At 39.0% G+C, this 16,308-nt stretch overlaps 1 protein-coding gene across 1 annotated transcript in view; it reads left to right on the top strand.

Moving 5' to 3' along the window:
• LOC128639169 (apolipoprotein A-I) overlaps positions 1 to 16,308 on the top strand; it is a 77,153-nt gene that overhangs the window by 37,141 nt on the left and 23,704 nt on the right. The window contains exon 2 of the mRNA XM_053691385.1: positions 6,170 to 6,235. Coding sequence (XP_053547360.1) covers positions 6,193 to 6,235 — 43 coding nt within the window. The 5' untranslated portion in view covers positions 6,170 to 6,192. The remainder of the gene's footprint in view (positions 1 to 6,169; positions 6,236 to 16,308) is intronic.

The following is a 16,308-nucleotide window of genomic DNA, read 5'->3' as shown; positions in this document are numbered from 1 at the left end:
TAATAATACAGATACAGGGATAGGATCTGATCATTATACAGATACAGTCAGCAGAACAGATAATTATACAAATAAAGGGAGCGGATCAGATTATTATACAGATACAGATACAGGGAGTGGATCAGATAATTATACAGATACAGGGAGCGGATCAGATAATTATACAGATACAGGGAGCGGATCACATAATTATACAGATACAGGGAGCGGATCAGATAATTATACAGATACAGGGAGCGGATCACATAATTATACAGATACAGGGAGCGGATCAGATAATTATACAGATACAGGGAGCGGATCAGATAATTATACAGATACAGGGAGCGGATCAGATAATTATACAGATACAGGGAGCGGATCAGATAATTATACAGATACAAGCAGAGGATCAGTTCATTATAAAGATACAGGGAGCGGATAACATAATTATACAGATACAGGGAGCAGATCACATAATTATACACATACAGGGAGCGGATCAGATCATTATACAGATACAGGGAGTGGATCACATAATTATACAGATACAGGGAGAGGATCAGATAATAATACAGATACAGGGAGAGGATCAGATAATTATACTGATACAGGGAGCAGATCACATAATTATACAGATACAGGGAGCGGATCACATAATTATACAGATACAGGGAGTGGATCAGATAATTATACAGATACAGGGAGCGGATCAGATAATTATACAGATACAGGGAGCGGATCAGATTATTATACAGATACAGATACAGGGAGCGGATCAGATAATTATACAGATACAGGGAGCAGATCACATAATTATACAGATACAGGGAGCGGATCAGATAATTATACAGATACAAGCAGAGGATCAGATCATTATAAAGATACAGGGAGCGGATAACATAATTATACAGATACATGGAGCAGATCAGATAATTATACAGATACAGGGAGTGCATCAGATAATTATACAGATACAGGGAGAGGATCAGATAATTATACAGATACAGGGAGAGGATCAGATCATTATACAGATACAGGGAGAGGATCAGATAATTATACAGATACAGGGAGAGGATCAGATAATTATACAGATACAGTGAGCGGATCACATAATTATACAGATACAGGGAGAGGATCAGATCTTTATACAGATACAGGGAGCGGATCAGATAATTATACAGATACAGGGAGCGGATCAGATAATTATACCGCTACAGGGAGCGGATTAGATAATTATACAGATACAGGGAGCGGATCAGATAATTATACAGATACAGGGAGCGGATCAGATAATTATACAGATACAGAGGGAGCAGATCACATAATTATACAGATACAGGGAGAGGATTAGATCATTATACAGATACAGGAAGCGGATCAGATTATTATACAAATATATGGAGCGGATCAGATAATAATACAGATACAGGGACCGGATCAGATAATTATACAGATACAGGGAACGGGTCAGATAATTATACAGCTACAGGGAGCGGATCAGATAATTATACAGATACAGAGGGAGCAGATCACATAATTATACAGATACAGATACAGTCAGCGGATCAGATAATTATACAGATACAGGGAGCTGATAACATAATTATACAGATACAGGGAGCGGATCACATTGATACTGTGAGCAGATCAGATAATTATACAGATACAGGGAGTGGATCACATAATTATACAGATACAGGGAGCGGATCACATAATTATACAGATACAGGGAGCGGATCAGATAATTATACAGATACAGGGAGCGGATCAGATAATTATACAGATACAGAGGGAGCAGATCACATAATTATACTGATACAGGGAGCGGATGAGATAATTATACAGATACAGGGAGAGGATTAGATCATTATACAGATACAGGAAGCGGATCAGATTATTATACAAATATATGGAGCAGATCAGATAATTATACAGATACAGAGGGAGCAGATCACATAATTATACAGATACAGGGAGCGGATCAGATAATTATACAGATACAGGGAGAGGATTAGATCATTATACAGATACAGGAAGCGGATCAGATTATTATACAAATATATGGAGCGGATCAGATAATTATACAGATACAGGGAACGGATCAGATAATTATACAGCTACAGGGAGCGGATCAGATAATTATACCGATACAAGGAGCAGATCAGATAATTATACAGATACAGATACAGGGAGTGGATCAGATCATTATACAGAGACAGGACAACATCTCTATATATAATCCATAAACAATGCATATTTTATTATTATTATTGTTATTATTATTATTATTATTTATTTATAAAGCGCCAACAGATTCTGCAGTGTTGCCATGGGTACAAAGAAAAAAGTACAATAGTGATACAATACAATACACTATAAGACACCAGACAAAATTTAACAAACAAATACTGGGGGAATTGAGGGCCCTGTTCCCGTGGGAATTTATAATCTAGGTGGGTAGGAGGATGAGAAACAGGAGGTGGAGATTGCAAAGGTGAGAATGATGTTAGTGCAGAGTTAGATGAGGGCAATTATTAGGTAAGTGGAATAAATTTTTTACTGATTTGGGTGATAGTTTCCCTGAACAAAATGTTCTTTAGAGAGCATTTAAAGGAGGACATGTTAGGGGAAAGTGTGACAGCACGAGGAAGTGCATTCCAGAGGGTTGGTGCCGCACAAGAGAAGTTCTGTATTCTAGCATGGGAGAAGGTGATGGTAGACGATGTAAGGTGCAGGTCATTGTTGGATCTTAGGGGGTGGGCTGGAGTATATTTGTTGATGGACTGGAGTATATTTGTTGATGAGTGAAGACAGGTAGGGAGGTGTGGCGCTGGTAAGGGTGAGAATTTTGTATTTAACTCTGCTGTGAATGGGGAGCCAGTAAAGGGACTCACAGAGAGGTGCAGCAGATACAGGGTGTAGTGAGAGGTGGATTAGCCTAGAAGAGGCATTTAGGATGGATTGAAGGGGGGAGAGGCGGGAGAGAGGAAGGCCAGTGAGTAGGTTATTACAGTAGTAATGGGAAATTACCTGGTAGTGGACTAGCTGTTTAGTAGTTTCATCGCTCAGAAACGGACAAATTTTATAGATATTAAGTAGATGGTTGTGGCAGGATGAAGAGAGCAATTAGATGTGGGGATGAAGGACAGATTTGAGTCAAGTGTAACTCTGAGGCAGCGGACTTGGGGTGATGGGGAGATAGTGATACAGTTGACCGGCATAGAAAAGTTTGAAATTGGAGTAGAATTAGAGGGGGGATTAGAAGGAGCTCAGTGTTGGACATGTTAATTTTTAGGTGGTGAGAGGCCATCCAGAAACAAATGCCAGATAAGTAGTCGCTGACTTAAGAAAGGAAAGAAGGAAAGAGAGCAGGGATAGAGTGGTAGTTCTGGGTATAATCAGCATAGAGGTGATATTTGAAGCCATAGCTGTTGATAAGTTTACCCAGTGAAGAAGTGTAAAAAGAGAAGAGTAGAGGACTCAGAACAGAGCCTTGAGGTACTCCAACAGATAGAGGTTATGGAGAGGAGAAGTCGCCAGACAATGACACAGAAAAGAACCTGTTAGAGAGATAAGAGTGGATTCTGGAGAGGGAAGTGTCACAGAACCCAAGAGAGCTGACAGTCTGTAGGAGCAGGGGATGGTCAACAGTGTAAAAGGCAGCAGAAAGGTCAAGTAAGATAAGTATAGAGTAGTAGCTGTTGCTTTTAGCAGAAAGAAGATTGTTAGTAACCTTGGTGAGGGAAGTCTCAGTTGAGTGTTGGGGACGGAAGACAGTTTCCAGGGGGTCAAGCAAGGAGTTGGTTAATAGGAAGTGGGTTAGGAGATCAGAAACTAGTTTTTCCAGGGCTTCTGAAGCTAGGGGAAGTAGTGATATGTGACTTTAGTTTTCTGGAGAATTAGGGTAAAGGGAGGGTTTTTTGAGAATGAGGGTGACCTTTGCATGTTTGAAGGAAGATGGGAATAAAGTAGTAGAAAGGAATTGGTTGAATATGTGAGTAAGAGCTGGAATGAGGGTGGAAGTCAGATAAGGTATAAGGTGTGAAGGGATAGGGTCAAGTGAGTAGGTAGGGCGGTGTGAGAAAGACAATAAGGAACCCACTTCATTCTCAGTGGTTGGGGGGGGGGGGTGCAGAGGGTGGCAGGGGACTTGGGGCAGAGATGGAAGATTGTAGACTTGTGTTGGGATGTTGCTTTGGATGGCAAGCATTTTGTTGAAAAAGTAGTCTGCCAGGTTTTGAGCACTAAAGGCAGATAAAGGGGGTGGTGCAGGTGGGTAGGGGAGATAGTTTAAAATGGAGAATAGTCGTTTAGGGTTTGAGGAGTGAGTAGATATAAGAGAAGAAAAATAGTTTTGCTTGGCAAAGAGAAGGGCAGTGGTATAAGAATAAAGAATGAACCTATAGTGGATGAAATCAGGTTCAGAGCGGGATTTCCTCTAGGCATGCTCAGCAGTGCAGGAGCATTTTTGTAGGTGGTGTATTCTCTGAGAGTGCCAGGGCTGGAACTGACGGCATGGGGTTTTATGTAATTGGGGAGGAGCAAAAGTGTCTAGTGCAGAGGAGATAGTATTGTTAAAGTGGGTTGTAGCAAGGTTAGGGTAGGATATCATGGACGTTTAGGGGAGGAGTATTTGCATAAGGTTGAGAAGTTGGAGAGTATCCACAGTGTGCAGATTTCTACGGGTGCGGGGGCAAGGGGAGAAGTAGGTTTAGCCTGAACATTAAGATTATAGGTGAGCAGATAGTGGTCTGAGATAGGAAATGGGCGACAGGTGACATCAGAGATAGAGCAGATGTAGGAGAATATCAGTTTGATAGAGTGTCCATTGCGGTGAGTAGGGAATAGGGTGGATGGAATAGGGTGGATTGTGAGAGACTGAAGGAGTTTGTGAGTGAGAGAAGTTTAGGGGCAGCAGGGGCAGATGGCTTATCAATGGGGATGTTGAAGTCCCCCAGAATTAGAGCAGGTGTATTTGTAGAGCAAAAGTGAGGAAGCCAGGCGGCAAAGTTGTTGAGAAATTGGGAGGTTGGTCCAATAGATAACTGCAACTCTGAGGGAGATGGGGAAGAACAGGCAAATGCAGTAGACTTCAAAGGAGGAAAAGGAGAAAGATGGAAGAGGAGGAAGATACTCATAGCAGCAGGAGGGGGAGAGTAAGATCCCAACACCACCACCATGTCTCTCACCTGGCCTAGGTGTGTGGCTAAAGTGGAAACCACCGTGTGGTAGAGCAGCAATGGGAGCAGTGTCAGAAAAAGATAGCCAGGTTTCAGTAATTGCTAAAAGTTTTAAAGCCTTGGAAACAAACAGGTTGTGAACAGTTGTAAGTTTGTTACAGATAGAGCGAGTGTTCCAGAGAGCACAAGAAAATAGTGGGGATAAACCCTGTGGGTTAATAGAGATGAGATTACTAGGATTGCATGACCTAGAGTTTTTACTGTGGGAGACTGAGAGAGAGTGTGGAAGTTTGGTGATCGCTGCAGGGCCAGGGTTAGGAGAAATGTCACCAACAGCAAGCAGTAGTAGGAATGTGAGTGACAGAAGGTGACAGTGAGACTTGTAAGAGCGGGTATGATTAGAGAGAGGAGAGTTAGTTGTGTTTCTAAGGAGACAGAGAAGTTTTTGATAGGACACCACAGGGGATGAGACAAGGGAGGGAGAGATATGGCTAGTGTGGGGGTTATTATTATAGGGACATGCAGTGAGTTTTAGGAGAAAGGTAGACAGAAAAAGCAGAATAGACATGGAAAGCATTGTGCAGGTTTATTAGTTAGTGAGATGACTATATCTAATGGCACCCTGCCCCCCTCCCAGCACTCATGTCCTAGTGCCACTGCACCACCATTAGTTCCACCCCTGAGAAGCACTAGAGTTAGTTGTCAGTGTTAGAGTTGATTGTGAAGGTAACTACATCTAATGACTCTCTGGCCCTACCCTGGCACTCGTGCACAAGTACCACTGCACCAACTGCACCACCATTAGTTCCGCCCGTCAGTTTTAAAGTTGATTGTGAAGGTGAGTATATCTAATTGCACTATGGTCCCCCCAGCACTTTTGCACCACTGTCACTTCACCGATTGCACAACCAGTAGTTCTGCCCCTGAGGAACACTAGAATTAGTTTGTCAGTTTTATGGCTGATTGTGAAGGTGACTGTATCTAATAGCACTCTGACTCCCCCACAGGTGTGTGAAAATAATCTGCAGACATGAGAAGTCTGGCATTAATTCTCACGCTGCTGTTCCACACAGGTAAGGGTACAATATTGTCTATTATTGTTATCCCAGGGCTTGTTTCACTGTTGCAGGCTACCAGTCAGGGGAAACATCATTAGTTCAGAGGGCAAACTTGCTAGTCCACTCAAAGCTACAGATGAGCAAAGAGACATTTTTTAAAAGTCTGATGCACCGAGGGTTTTATTATCTGTCCCTTAATATCAGCTCTGTTATAAATCTTAAACTTACTGCAAATAGACAAACCATTAGCAATATTACTAAAGACTAACAGCCCCAAGCACTGGTCCCTGAGTAGGGTTGCCAGGTGTCCCTTGTATTCAGTTCGACAGTCATTTTATCCACTTCCACAAAAATGTTTTGTTTTTATGCTTGTGGGATGTGTTTGTGTCCTCCTGTAGCTCTGGGAGAGATGTTCTTACTGGCCAGTGACTTTTTCCTACTGGCAATGGCCCTGATTACAAGTAGAGGGCTAATGCTAGCACAAGGGGCCATATAAATATTGCTGGACTACACTAAAATTAGCGTGCATATTGGTAAGTACATGGTAAAACAGATTTACCAGAGAAGGGTTAGCACCCCTTACTTTCAATAGATATAGTGACCACCTTAAATAGTGTTGATATTACAAGTTGAAAGTTATAGGTTGCCCTTTAAACGAAAGCCCAAATATCACTAAAAGAATCAGATTTTCCCTACCTTAATTCCAATTGGCTGATAGAATCCTATCAGCCAATCGGAATTCGAGGGACGCCATCTTGGATGACGTCATTTAAAGGAACCTTCATTCGGACTTAGGACGTCGGAAGAAGAGGATGGATCCGCGCCGGAGGTCTTCAAGATGGAGCCGCTCGTAATCGGATGAAGATAGAAGATGCCGCTTGGATGAAGAGGGTTGCCGGTCCGGATCTCCTCTTCTGCCCGGATAGGATGAAGACTTTGGAGCCTCTTCTGGACTTCTTCTTGCCGCTTGATTGAAGACTTCAGCCGGATGATGGATCTCCAGTCCCCGCTTGGGCTTGGATGAAGATTTCGGAGCCTGGACTGATGGGTGTTACCCGGTGTGGTGAAGATAAGGTAGGAAGATCTTCAGGGGCTTAGTGTTAGGTTTATTTAAGGGGGGTTTGGGTTAGATTAGGGGTATGTGGGTGGTGGCTTGTAATGTTGGGGGGGGTATTGTATGTTTTTTTTTTACAGGCAAAAGAGCTGAATTCTTTGGGGCATGCCCTGCAAAAGGCCCTTTTAAGGGCTGGTAAGGTAAAAGAGCTTTTCTATTTTAATTTTAGAATAGGGTAGGGCATTTTTTTTATTTTGGGGGGCTTTGTTATTTTATTAGGGGGCTTAGAGTAGGTGTAATTAGCTTAAAATTGTTGTAATATTTTTATTATGTTTGTAATTAATTTTTTTATTTTTTGTAACTTAGCTTTTTTTATTTTTTGTACTTTAGTTAGTTTATTTAATTGTATTTAATTGTAGGTATTTCATGTAATTAATGTATTGATAGTGTAGTGTTAGATTTAATTGTAGGTATTTTATTTAATTAATTTATTGCTAGTGTAGTGTTAGGTTTAATTGTAACTTAGGTTAGGATTTATTTTACAGGTAATTTTGTAATTATTTTAACTAGGTAGCTATTAAATAGTTATTAACTATTTAATAGCTATTGTACCTGGTTAAAATAAATACAAAGTTGCCTGTAATATAAATATTAATCCTAAAATAGCTACAATATAATTATAATTTATATTGTAGCTATATTAGGGTTTATTTTACAGGTAAGTATTTAGCTTTAAATAGGAATAATTTATTTAATAAGAAATAATTTATTTTGTTAGAATAAAACTTATATATATTTAAGTTAGGGGGGTGTTAGTGTTAGGGTTAGACTTAGCTTTAGGGGTTAATACATTTATTATAGTAGTGGTGAGGTCCGGTCGGCAGATTAGGGGTTAATACTTGAAGTTAGGTGTTGGCGATGTTAGGGAGGGCAGATTAGGGGTTAATACTATTTATTATAGGGTTATTGAGGCGGGAGTGAGGCGGATTAGGGGTTAATACATTTATTATAGTAGCGGTGAGGTCCGGTCGGCAGATTAGGGGTTAATAATTGTAGGTAAGGTAGCAGCGACATTGGTGGCGGCAGATTAGGGGTTAATAAATATAATATAGGAGTCGGCGGTGTTAGGGGCAGCAGATTAGGGGTACATAGGGATAACGTAGGTTGCGGCGGTGTGCGGTCGGCAGATTAGGGGTTAAAAAAATTTATTAGAGTGGCGGCGATGTGGGGGGGGCCTCGGTTTAGGGGTACATAGGTAGTTTATGGGTGTTAGTGTACTTAAGAGCACAGTAGTTAAGAGCTCTATGAACCGGCATTAGCCCAGAAAGCTCTTAACTCCTGACTTTTTTCTGCGGCTGGAGTCTTGTCGTTAGATTTCTAACGCTCACTTCAGCCAAGACTCTAAATACCAGCGTTAGAAAGATCCCATTGAAAAGATAGGATACGCAAATGGCGTAGGGGGATCTGCGGTATGGAGCGTTAGACCCTTACCTTCAAGTCTCTAAATACCAGCGGTAGCCCAAAACCAGCGTTAGGAGCCTCTAACGCTGGTTTTGACGGCTAACGCCAAACTCTAAATCTAGCAGTCAGTTTTTTTTTCACAATTCTCTGTTCTTAATTCTATTTATAAAACATACTATGTACAGTACTGCTTGATATTGGGGATATAAAGATGACGTGTTTTATATTAAGTCAAATAACAACAATGACTTAATCCTCAATAGTATAATAATATGTTAAATTAACCTCACTGAAGGTCTTCTCAATTTTTGTCCAACTAATATTATATGATCTGTGTTAAACAATATATTTTACGCCATTATGTTCTAAATGATTGACATCTACATAAGCCGATAGGGATACACTATTAGGGGCATATTTATCAAGCTCCGTATGGATGCCCTGTGTCTGAAGGCTCGCCAGAAACTAAAGTTATGAAGCAGCGGTCTAAAGACCGCTGCTCTATAACCTGTCCGCCGGCTCTGAAGCAGTGGACAGACATTGCCGGAAATCAACCCGATCCAATACAATCAGGTTGAGTGACACCTTCTGCTAGCGGCAGATTGGCCGCGAATCTGCAGGGGGCAGTATTGCACTAGCAGTTCACAAGAACTGCTTGTGCAATGATAAATGCCGTCTGCATTTATCGATGTGCAGCGGACATGATCCACAATATCGGATCATGTCCGGTCGCACCTTCTTAAATAGGCTCCTTAGAGACTGACATCACCTTTTGGGTTATTTCCTATATAATTAGGAAACTCTGCACTTACGTGAAACATGTGAGGGAAGCTTATGAGAGGACTAATGGGATCCTCTTTTTAGCATTTTATGTGTAGTTGGTATCAACAGTTAAACCTTTTGAGTCTAACGCGTAAACATTATTAAGGGCAATATTCCGTGACCTTACGGGTATTAACAAGTAAACTATTGCCCTTTATACATGTGGTAGCAAAAACAAACGTGACTTCTACAAATGCCATTGTGCAAAGTTCTAATAAATGTATAATCACACCACTGCTTAAAGGAACAGTCTAGTCCAAAACAAACTTTCATGATTCAGATAGGGCATGTAATTTTAAACAATTTTCCAATTTACTTTTATCACCAATTTTTCTTTGTTCTCTTGATATTCTTAGTTGAAAGATTAACCTAGGAGGTTCATATGCTAATTTCTTAGACCTTGAAGGCCGCCTCTTAAGAATGCATTTTAACAGGTTTTCACCACTAGAGGGTATTAGTTCATGTTTTTCCTATAGATAACACTGTGCTCATGCACATAAAGTTACCTGGGAGCCATCACTGATAGGCTAAACTGCAAGTCTGTCAAAAGAACTGAAATAAAGGGGCAGTTTGCCGAGGCTTAGATACAAGATAATCACAGAGGTAAAATATATATAAATATAGCTGTATTGGTTATGCAAAACTGGGGAATGGGTAAAAAAGGGATTATCTTTCTTTTTAAACAATAACAATTCTGGTGTAGACTGTTCCTTTAAGGGCAAGATTACAAGTGATGCTCAACGAACTTTGTGTTTGCAGAACAGCGATTTCACGATACATTTTTCTCCTGCTGATATGACAAGTTGGGAGATTTTGCCATTGCGCTAGCACGATAGCCTTTCCCACACCAATCCATAAGAGTTCTCGTAAATTGTTTTCCTATGCAAAAAGGTTGCACAAAACACAACAAAAATACCTTAGGAATGAAGTCTAGAGCCCGGGAGAAGGGATCAAGACTGAAAAAAGTGCACTTTCAGGAGCACTTCCGTCCCTGATTATTGTGAATAATAGACTCACTTTTAAGGACCAGAAACTTTGTATTCGAGTGAATTTAATTAAAACATAACTTTTATTAAATATTAATAAAATTGAATTAAAGTGTGTGTGTGTGTACTTTAAAAACACATAGGAACAGAATCACACATATATTGATTAGTAGTCAGTTCCGTAACCTGGTTATACAAATATTGTGGGTACCTTGAACAGCGAGTACACCTCAATATTGAGAGTTCTAGGTATTTTATCTGGTACAACAGCAATAGTACCTATGGGATTAAATGAATATATTGATTTTATAGACAGTGTTGGCATTGTCTATAGTTAATATCATTAACCTTTTGTAGGATTATAGTGATAGGTGCTATCACACAATATTGAGTAAATTAAGTCCTAACATCTAATATCCCATATGTTATCCTGTACTGGGAATGGACAGAAATGTATTCACTGGGGTTCATATACTGATCGTGTGTTATACACTGAATGGCAACAAAATAAGAATGATCCGTCTATATGATGTCTTGTTGGAACTTAGAATACTGGTGGTACCTTGAATTACATAATAATTTGGCTTACTATAAGAGGGTAATGAAGCTCCTATAAAATATTGATTACCTTGTGTAGTAATCTGTTGGTGTATTAAGACATGAGGTTGTGAACTTATTGCAGATACCTTAGATATTTGGTGCACTTGTTGTATAACGTTTCAAAATAACACTTTATTATTGTGTAGAATATGTGATGTTTTAACGTTGAGTTCACAGTTGCTAGATTTCAGATGTTGGTCTGAGCGCAATTTAGCTACAGCTCTTGTGTCTTAATTCACGTCTGTGCCTATTGTGGCCAGACTTATTTTCATACATACAGTTATTAATTCAAGATTACAAACACACTTCTAAATTACGCCTTAATTTTGGCTTAAGGTGCTTGTAAATCATTAGGTAAACTTAGGAGCTTCTTTCATATATTGATTATTGAAAACTGTTTTTGTGCTGTCTTATTTCGACATGCACAATTTATGACCTCTTAGTAAAGTTGATTTGGTTTTACCAAACTAGTATTAGCTTGCTATGTATGAACTTTGCTTACTCTCTTTAGCAAATGGTATTAAAGTAGCAAATTATGCGTTATGTAACTGAGATTTATAAATACATGCTGATCTTCAGTACTGTTTTTATACAAGTCTTAATATCTTATTTAGGCGTTCATAGTTATAGTATAACCCTTTATCGTATTTACATCATAGATTCTTAATGTTCATTGTCTCTGGCAATCACACCTAGCGTGTAGCGTTGTTGCCAGGATACCTCAATCTCTAGAGGTGGATTTTGTTTTTTTTAAAAATTCGAGCACACTTCAAGGTTATAAAACAACTTATCTGAATGCTGAGTACTTAGAGACCAGACTAAGCGTCTTTTAGTAAGCGTATAAGACGGATCTTAAGGATGCCTTGTTTCTACATAGGTAGTTATTAGTTAAATCTATCCGGTAATTACTACAGTAAATCCAGTGTTAACTGCCCCCAGCAGCCACCCTTAGCGTGTAGCGTAGCTCCCGTAATAGCTTTAGGTACTGAAATTAGTATACTATTATTGTATTGGATTAACTTCTATTACGTGGCTAAATTAAAGATTACGGACTGCTTATTTTCATTATGTTATCAAACTCCTATGCCATTTAAAAACTGCTAATAGGGGTGTTTGTTAGACAATACCCCTCCCTGACATGTTTCGCCGATACTATCTCGGCTTTTTCAAAGGTGACGCGCGACGGCGTCAGAGGGATTTTAAATGCACTGAATGAAAGTGATTGGTCGTCATTAGCCAATCATAGTGCTCAGAAGTGGGGGGGTGTTTGGGTCAAATGGTGACGTATCGCTCTCTACTATATTCTATCGCACGATCACCAGTATATCAATATAGGATGTGAAATCTGAATATTATTGTCAGAACAGTCTGACTTAAATCTTTTGGCATTCTACCTGATTCACAACAAATGACTTGCGTGAATAGTTGTACGGCAGGAGTATGAATTAAAAAGTGTGTATTTTTCACTTGTTATTTTTTGTTTTACTTATTATTATTTATTATTCCTAAGATTAAGATTTGTGGAAACTATTTACCAATGAGATTCAAGTTTGTAGTCATATTGATACTGAGGACCTATTAGGCGTTGTTGAATTTACATATACTTAATAAAGACTACAAATTGTTTGTGATTGAATTTCTTAAATCAAGTTTTGCGTGTTACATGCTATACTGCTGCTACGGTTACAATGTTGAATGAAAGGAAGGGGAGGTGACGACCTTGCATACAAATATATTAAGGGATTGTGACTTAGGTAAAATGTGAGTACATCTACAGACAAATTGTAATGAATGAAATTACTTAAAACTGGTTTGTTGCTACCTTAATATACACATATTATTGATCTCAACGTTTGTTTAAATATCATCTATTCTGGTACTATATCATCTATTCTGGTACTTATGAATGTAATTTCGAGTGGGTACCAATTTCTATTTTTAACTTGTTGGGTCAGAATATGAATTGAAGAGGTTAACAATGTTGAATGAAAGGAAGGGGAGGTGACGACCTTGCATACAAATACATTAAGAGATTGTGACTTAGGTAAAGTGTGAGTACATCTACAGACAAGGGGAGTGTACATTGATTGTATAAAAGGAGGGGGATTGTAATAAGTGAAATTACTTAGAACTGGTTTGTTGCTACCTTAATATACACATATTATTGATATCAACGTTTGTTTGATATCAGGTTACAGAATATCATCTATTCTGGTACTTATGGAGGTAATTTGGAGTAGGTACCAATTTCTATTTTTAACTTGTTGAGTCAGAATATGAATTGAAGAGGTCTGTGTGAGAAGTGACAGTTGGTTACACGAAAGTGGGGAGGTGGGAAGGAGGGAGTGACAAAATTGTGAAAACAATAACCTGCATGTGATGAAAACACACACACACATAAAAGTGCTCCGTGCATTATGTGAGTTAAGTATATAAAAGTTTTGACATGATAGCATTCGGTATTGAATGAATCCTTATGAGGGTGTGGATTTTGAGTGCATAGCGAGATAATCCTCGAATTGAAAAGTGATCAGTGTAGTGCATGATTAACTATAAAGGAATTATGCATGTCTTACACCTATGGTATGTATTACTGAGTGAAGTAAGGCCCAAAGGAAGTATACTGTACTTTAGTGTAAAGAACTTTTGTGTGAAAATTGTGACCTTAGTTCTTGGGGGTGACTGACATGATGGATATTAGTGCCAGAAATGTATATTACATTTCTGGACCAGAGTGCCTTGATTCTATTGTTTATAAACAGAGGGGAGTGAGTCTAGTGTATATGGTGTGTCCTTAATAATCATTGTGACACATCTAAATGTAGAAGGTGAATTGAGGAGAAAGGGAAAGGATGGGAGTGAAAAAATCTAAAATGGGGATTTAGAGGATCATATTGTGTAGGTCCATTGTGATGACCTTAATGTGTCATCGATTAGTTTTGACTGTTTCCACTGTTTTACGGATGTTCCAAATCTTTATGTCTTTATAGGAACATGGAATAATTATTTTGTTCATTCATACCCTTGGGGTATACTGAATCCATCAGGTATATCCACCTGGTTTCGGCCTTCAGAAGGGCTTTCTCCAGGTCGCCACCTCTTAAGCCTAATGATATTTTTTGGATCCCATGACACTTGAGTTCAGAGGTTTTAGATTGGTGATGTCGGAAAAAGTGAGATGCTACAGACGTGATCTTTTTATCTTTGGACAAATCAGATGGGGCATTTCTGATATTTCGCATGTGTTCCATCAATCTTGTGTGTAACGTTCTTGTTGTCATTCCTATGTAAACTCTGGGACACTTACATTGGAGGGCATAGATTACACCCGTGGTGTTACAACTAATGTATGTCTTAATTTTATGGTGTTTTCCGAATCTATCTGTTATGGTTTTCTTTTTTATCATATTACTGCAAGAGGAGCAGTTTCCACAGGCAAATGATCCTAGTTCTGCTGGTCTTGTTTTTTTGGATTTATATACATAATGGCTGGGACTGAGCATTTCTTTCAAGTTTTTGTTTCTTCGATAACTCAGTTGTACCCGGTCTCCTATTAGATCTTTAAGTAGAGGGTCAGCTTGAAGAATATGCCAATTTTTCTGGATTATGTTCCTGATTAAATGGGTGTCTTGATTATACGTTAGCACTAGTCGTGTCTTGGGGTCACATTTTTTGGTTTTAGTCTTCAAGAGATCTGATCTTGGGGTTTTAAGTGCTCTTGATTTAGCTTTGCAAATGGATCTTTTGCTGTATCCTCTTTGTAAAAGATGATTCTCTAACTCTATGGCTCTTGTTTTAAAGGTCTTATCCTGAGAGCAGTTTCTCCTTAATCTTAGGAACTCTCCTATGGGTAAGGATTTAACAGTGTTGGGAGCGTGGGCACTGGTAGCAAAAAGAACATTGTTAGTGGCTGTCTCCTTTCTGAACAGGTCCGTGCTTAATGAGCCATCTGTTTCCTTTTTAATCAACAAATCTAAGAATGAGATGTCAGTTTGGCTCTTGTGATGTGTCAGTCTGATATTCAGATTATTTTGATTTAATTTTCCAAGAAAGATTTCCAACTCTTGTTCAGTGCCTTCCCATAGAAACAGAATGTCATCTATGTACCTGATCCAAAGTGGGATTTTCCTGCAATGTTCATCGTTTGTATCTGTGAATACCTCCGTTTGCTCCCACCATCCTAAAAATAGATTAGCGTAGGTGGGAGCACATGCCGTGCCCATCGCTGTTCCCTGTGTTTGCAAGTAATATTTGTTGTTAAAGAGAAAATAATTTTTGGTCAGTACAAATTTCAGTAGGTCGAGTATGAATTGGTTATGTTCAGGGCTTTCTTCTGAGGACATTTGCAGAAAATATCTCACCGCATTTATTCCTAAATTGTGTTCGATGCTGGTGTATAGCGATTCCACATCACTGGTGACTAACCAGGTATCCTTTGTGATGTTAATGTCTTTAATTATTTGTAGAACCTCCATTGTATCTTTGACATAAGATGATAATTGAGTTAGAAAGGGTCTTAAGCGTGTGTCAACGTACTGGCTGGCTTTTTCCGTTAAATTTTCATTCCCAGATACAATAGGTCTGCCAGGTGGTTGTTTGCTGTTTTTGTGGACCTTTGGGATTAAATAAAAAGTCACTGTTTTTGGATGGGTGACCTGTAAGAATTTCTTTTCTTTATTGTTTAGTAACCCTTTCTTACTGGCTGTATCAATTAATTTATTGTATTGGCTGTGGAATTCTATAGATGGGTTTCCCCATAATTCTCTGTAACAGATTTTATTTTTTAATTGTGTATTTGCTTCCTTCAAATACATGTCTCTTGGCCATAATACAATATTGACATGAACTATACTATTAACCCCTAAACTGCCATCTCCCCACATTACAAACACTAAATAAACCTATTAACCCCTAAACCGCCACGCCCACATCGCAGACTATCTAAATAAACATATTAACCCCCTAAACTGCCACCCCACATAGCTAACACTAAATAAAAGTTTAAACCCCTAAACCGCCATTTCCCCACATCACAAACTATCTAAATAAACCAATTAACCCCTAAACCACCACCTCCACATTGCATAGTAATAAACTAATAACTAACCCCCCTAACCTAACACCTCCTAACTTAACCCCAAATAAAATAACCAAAAATTAGATTA

The sequence above is a fragment of the Bombina bombina genome, chromosome 8 (genome assembly GCF_027579735.1).
Source record: "Bombina bombina isolate aBomBom1 chromosome 8, aBomBom1.pri, whole genome shotgun sequence".
Classification (NCBI taxonomy): Eukaryota; Metazoa; Chordata; class Amphibia; order Anura; family Bombinatoridae; genus Bombina; species Bombina bombina.
The sequence above is the reverse complement of the archived record's forward strand: the minus strand, read 5'-3'. Positions and strand labels throughout refer to the sequence as shown.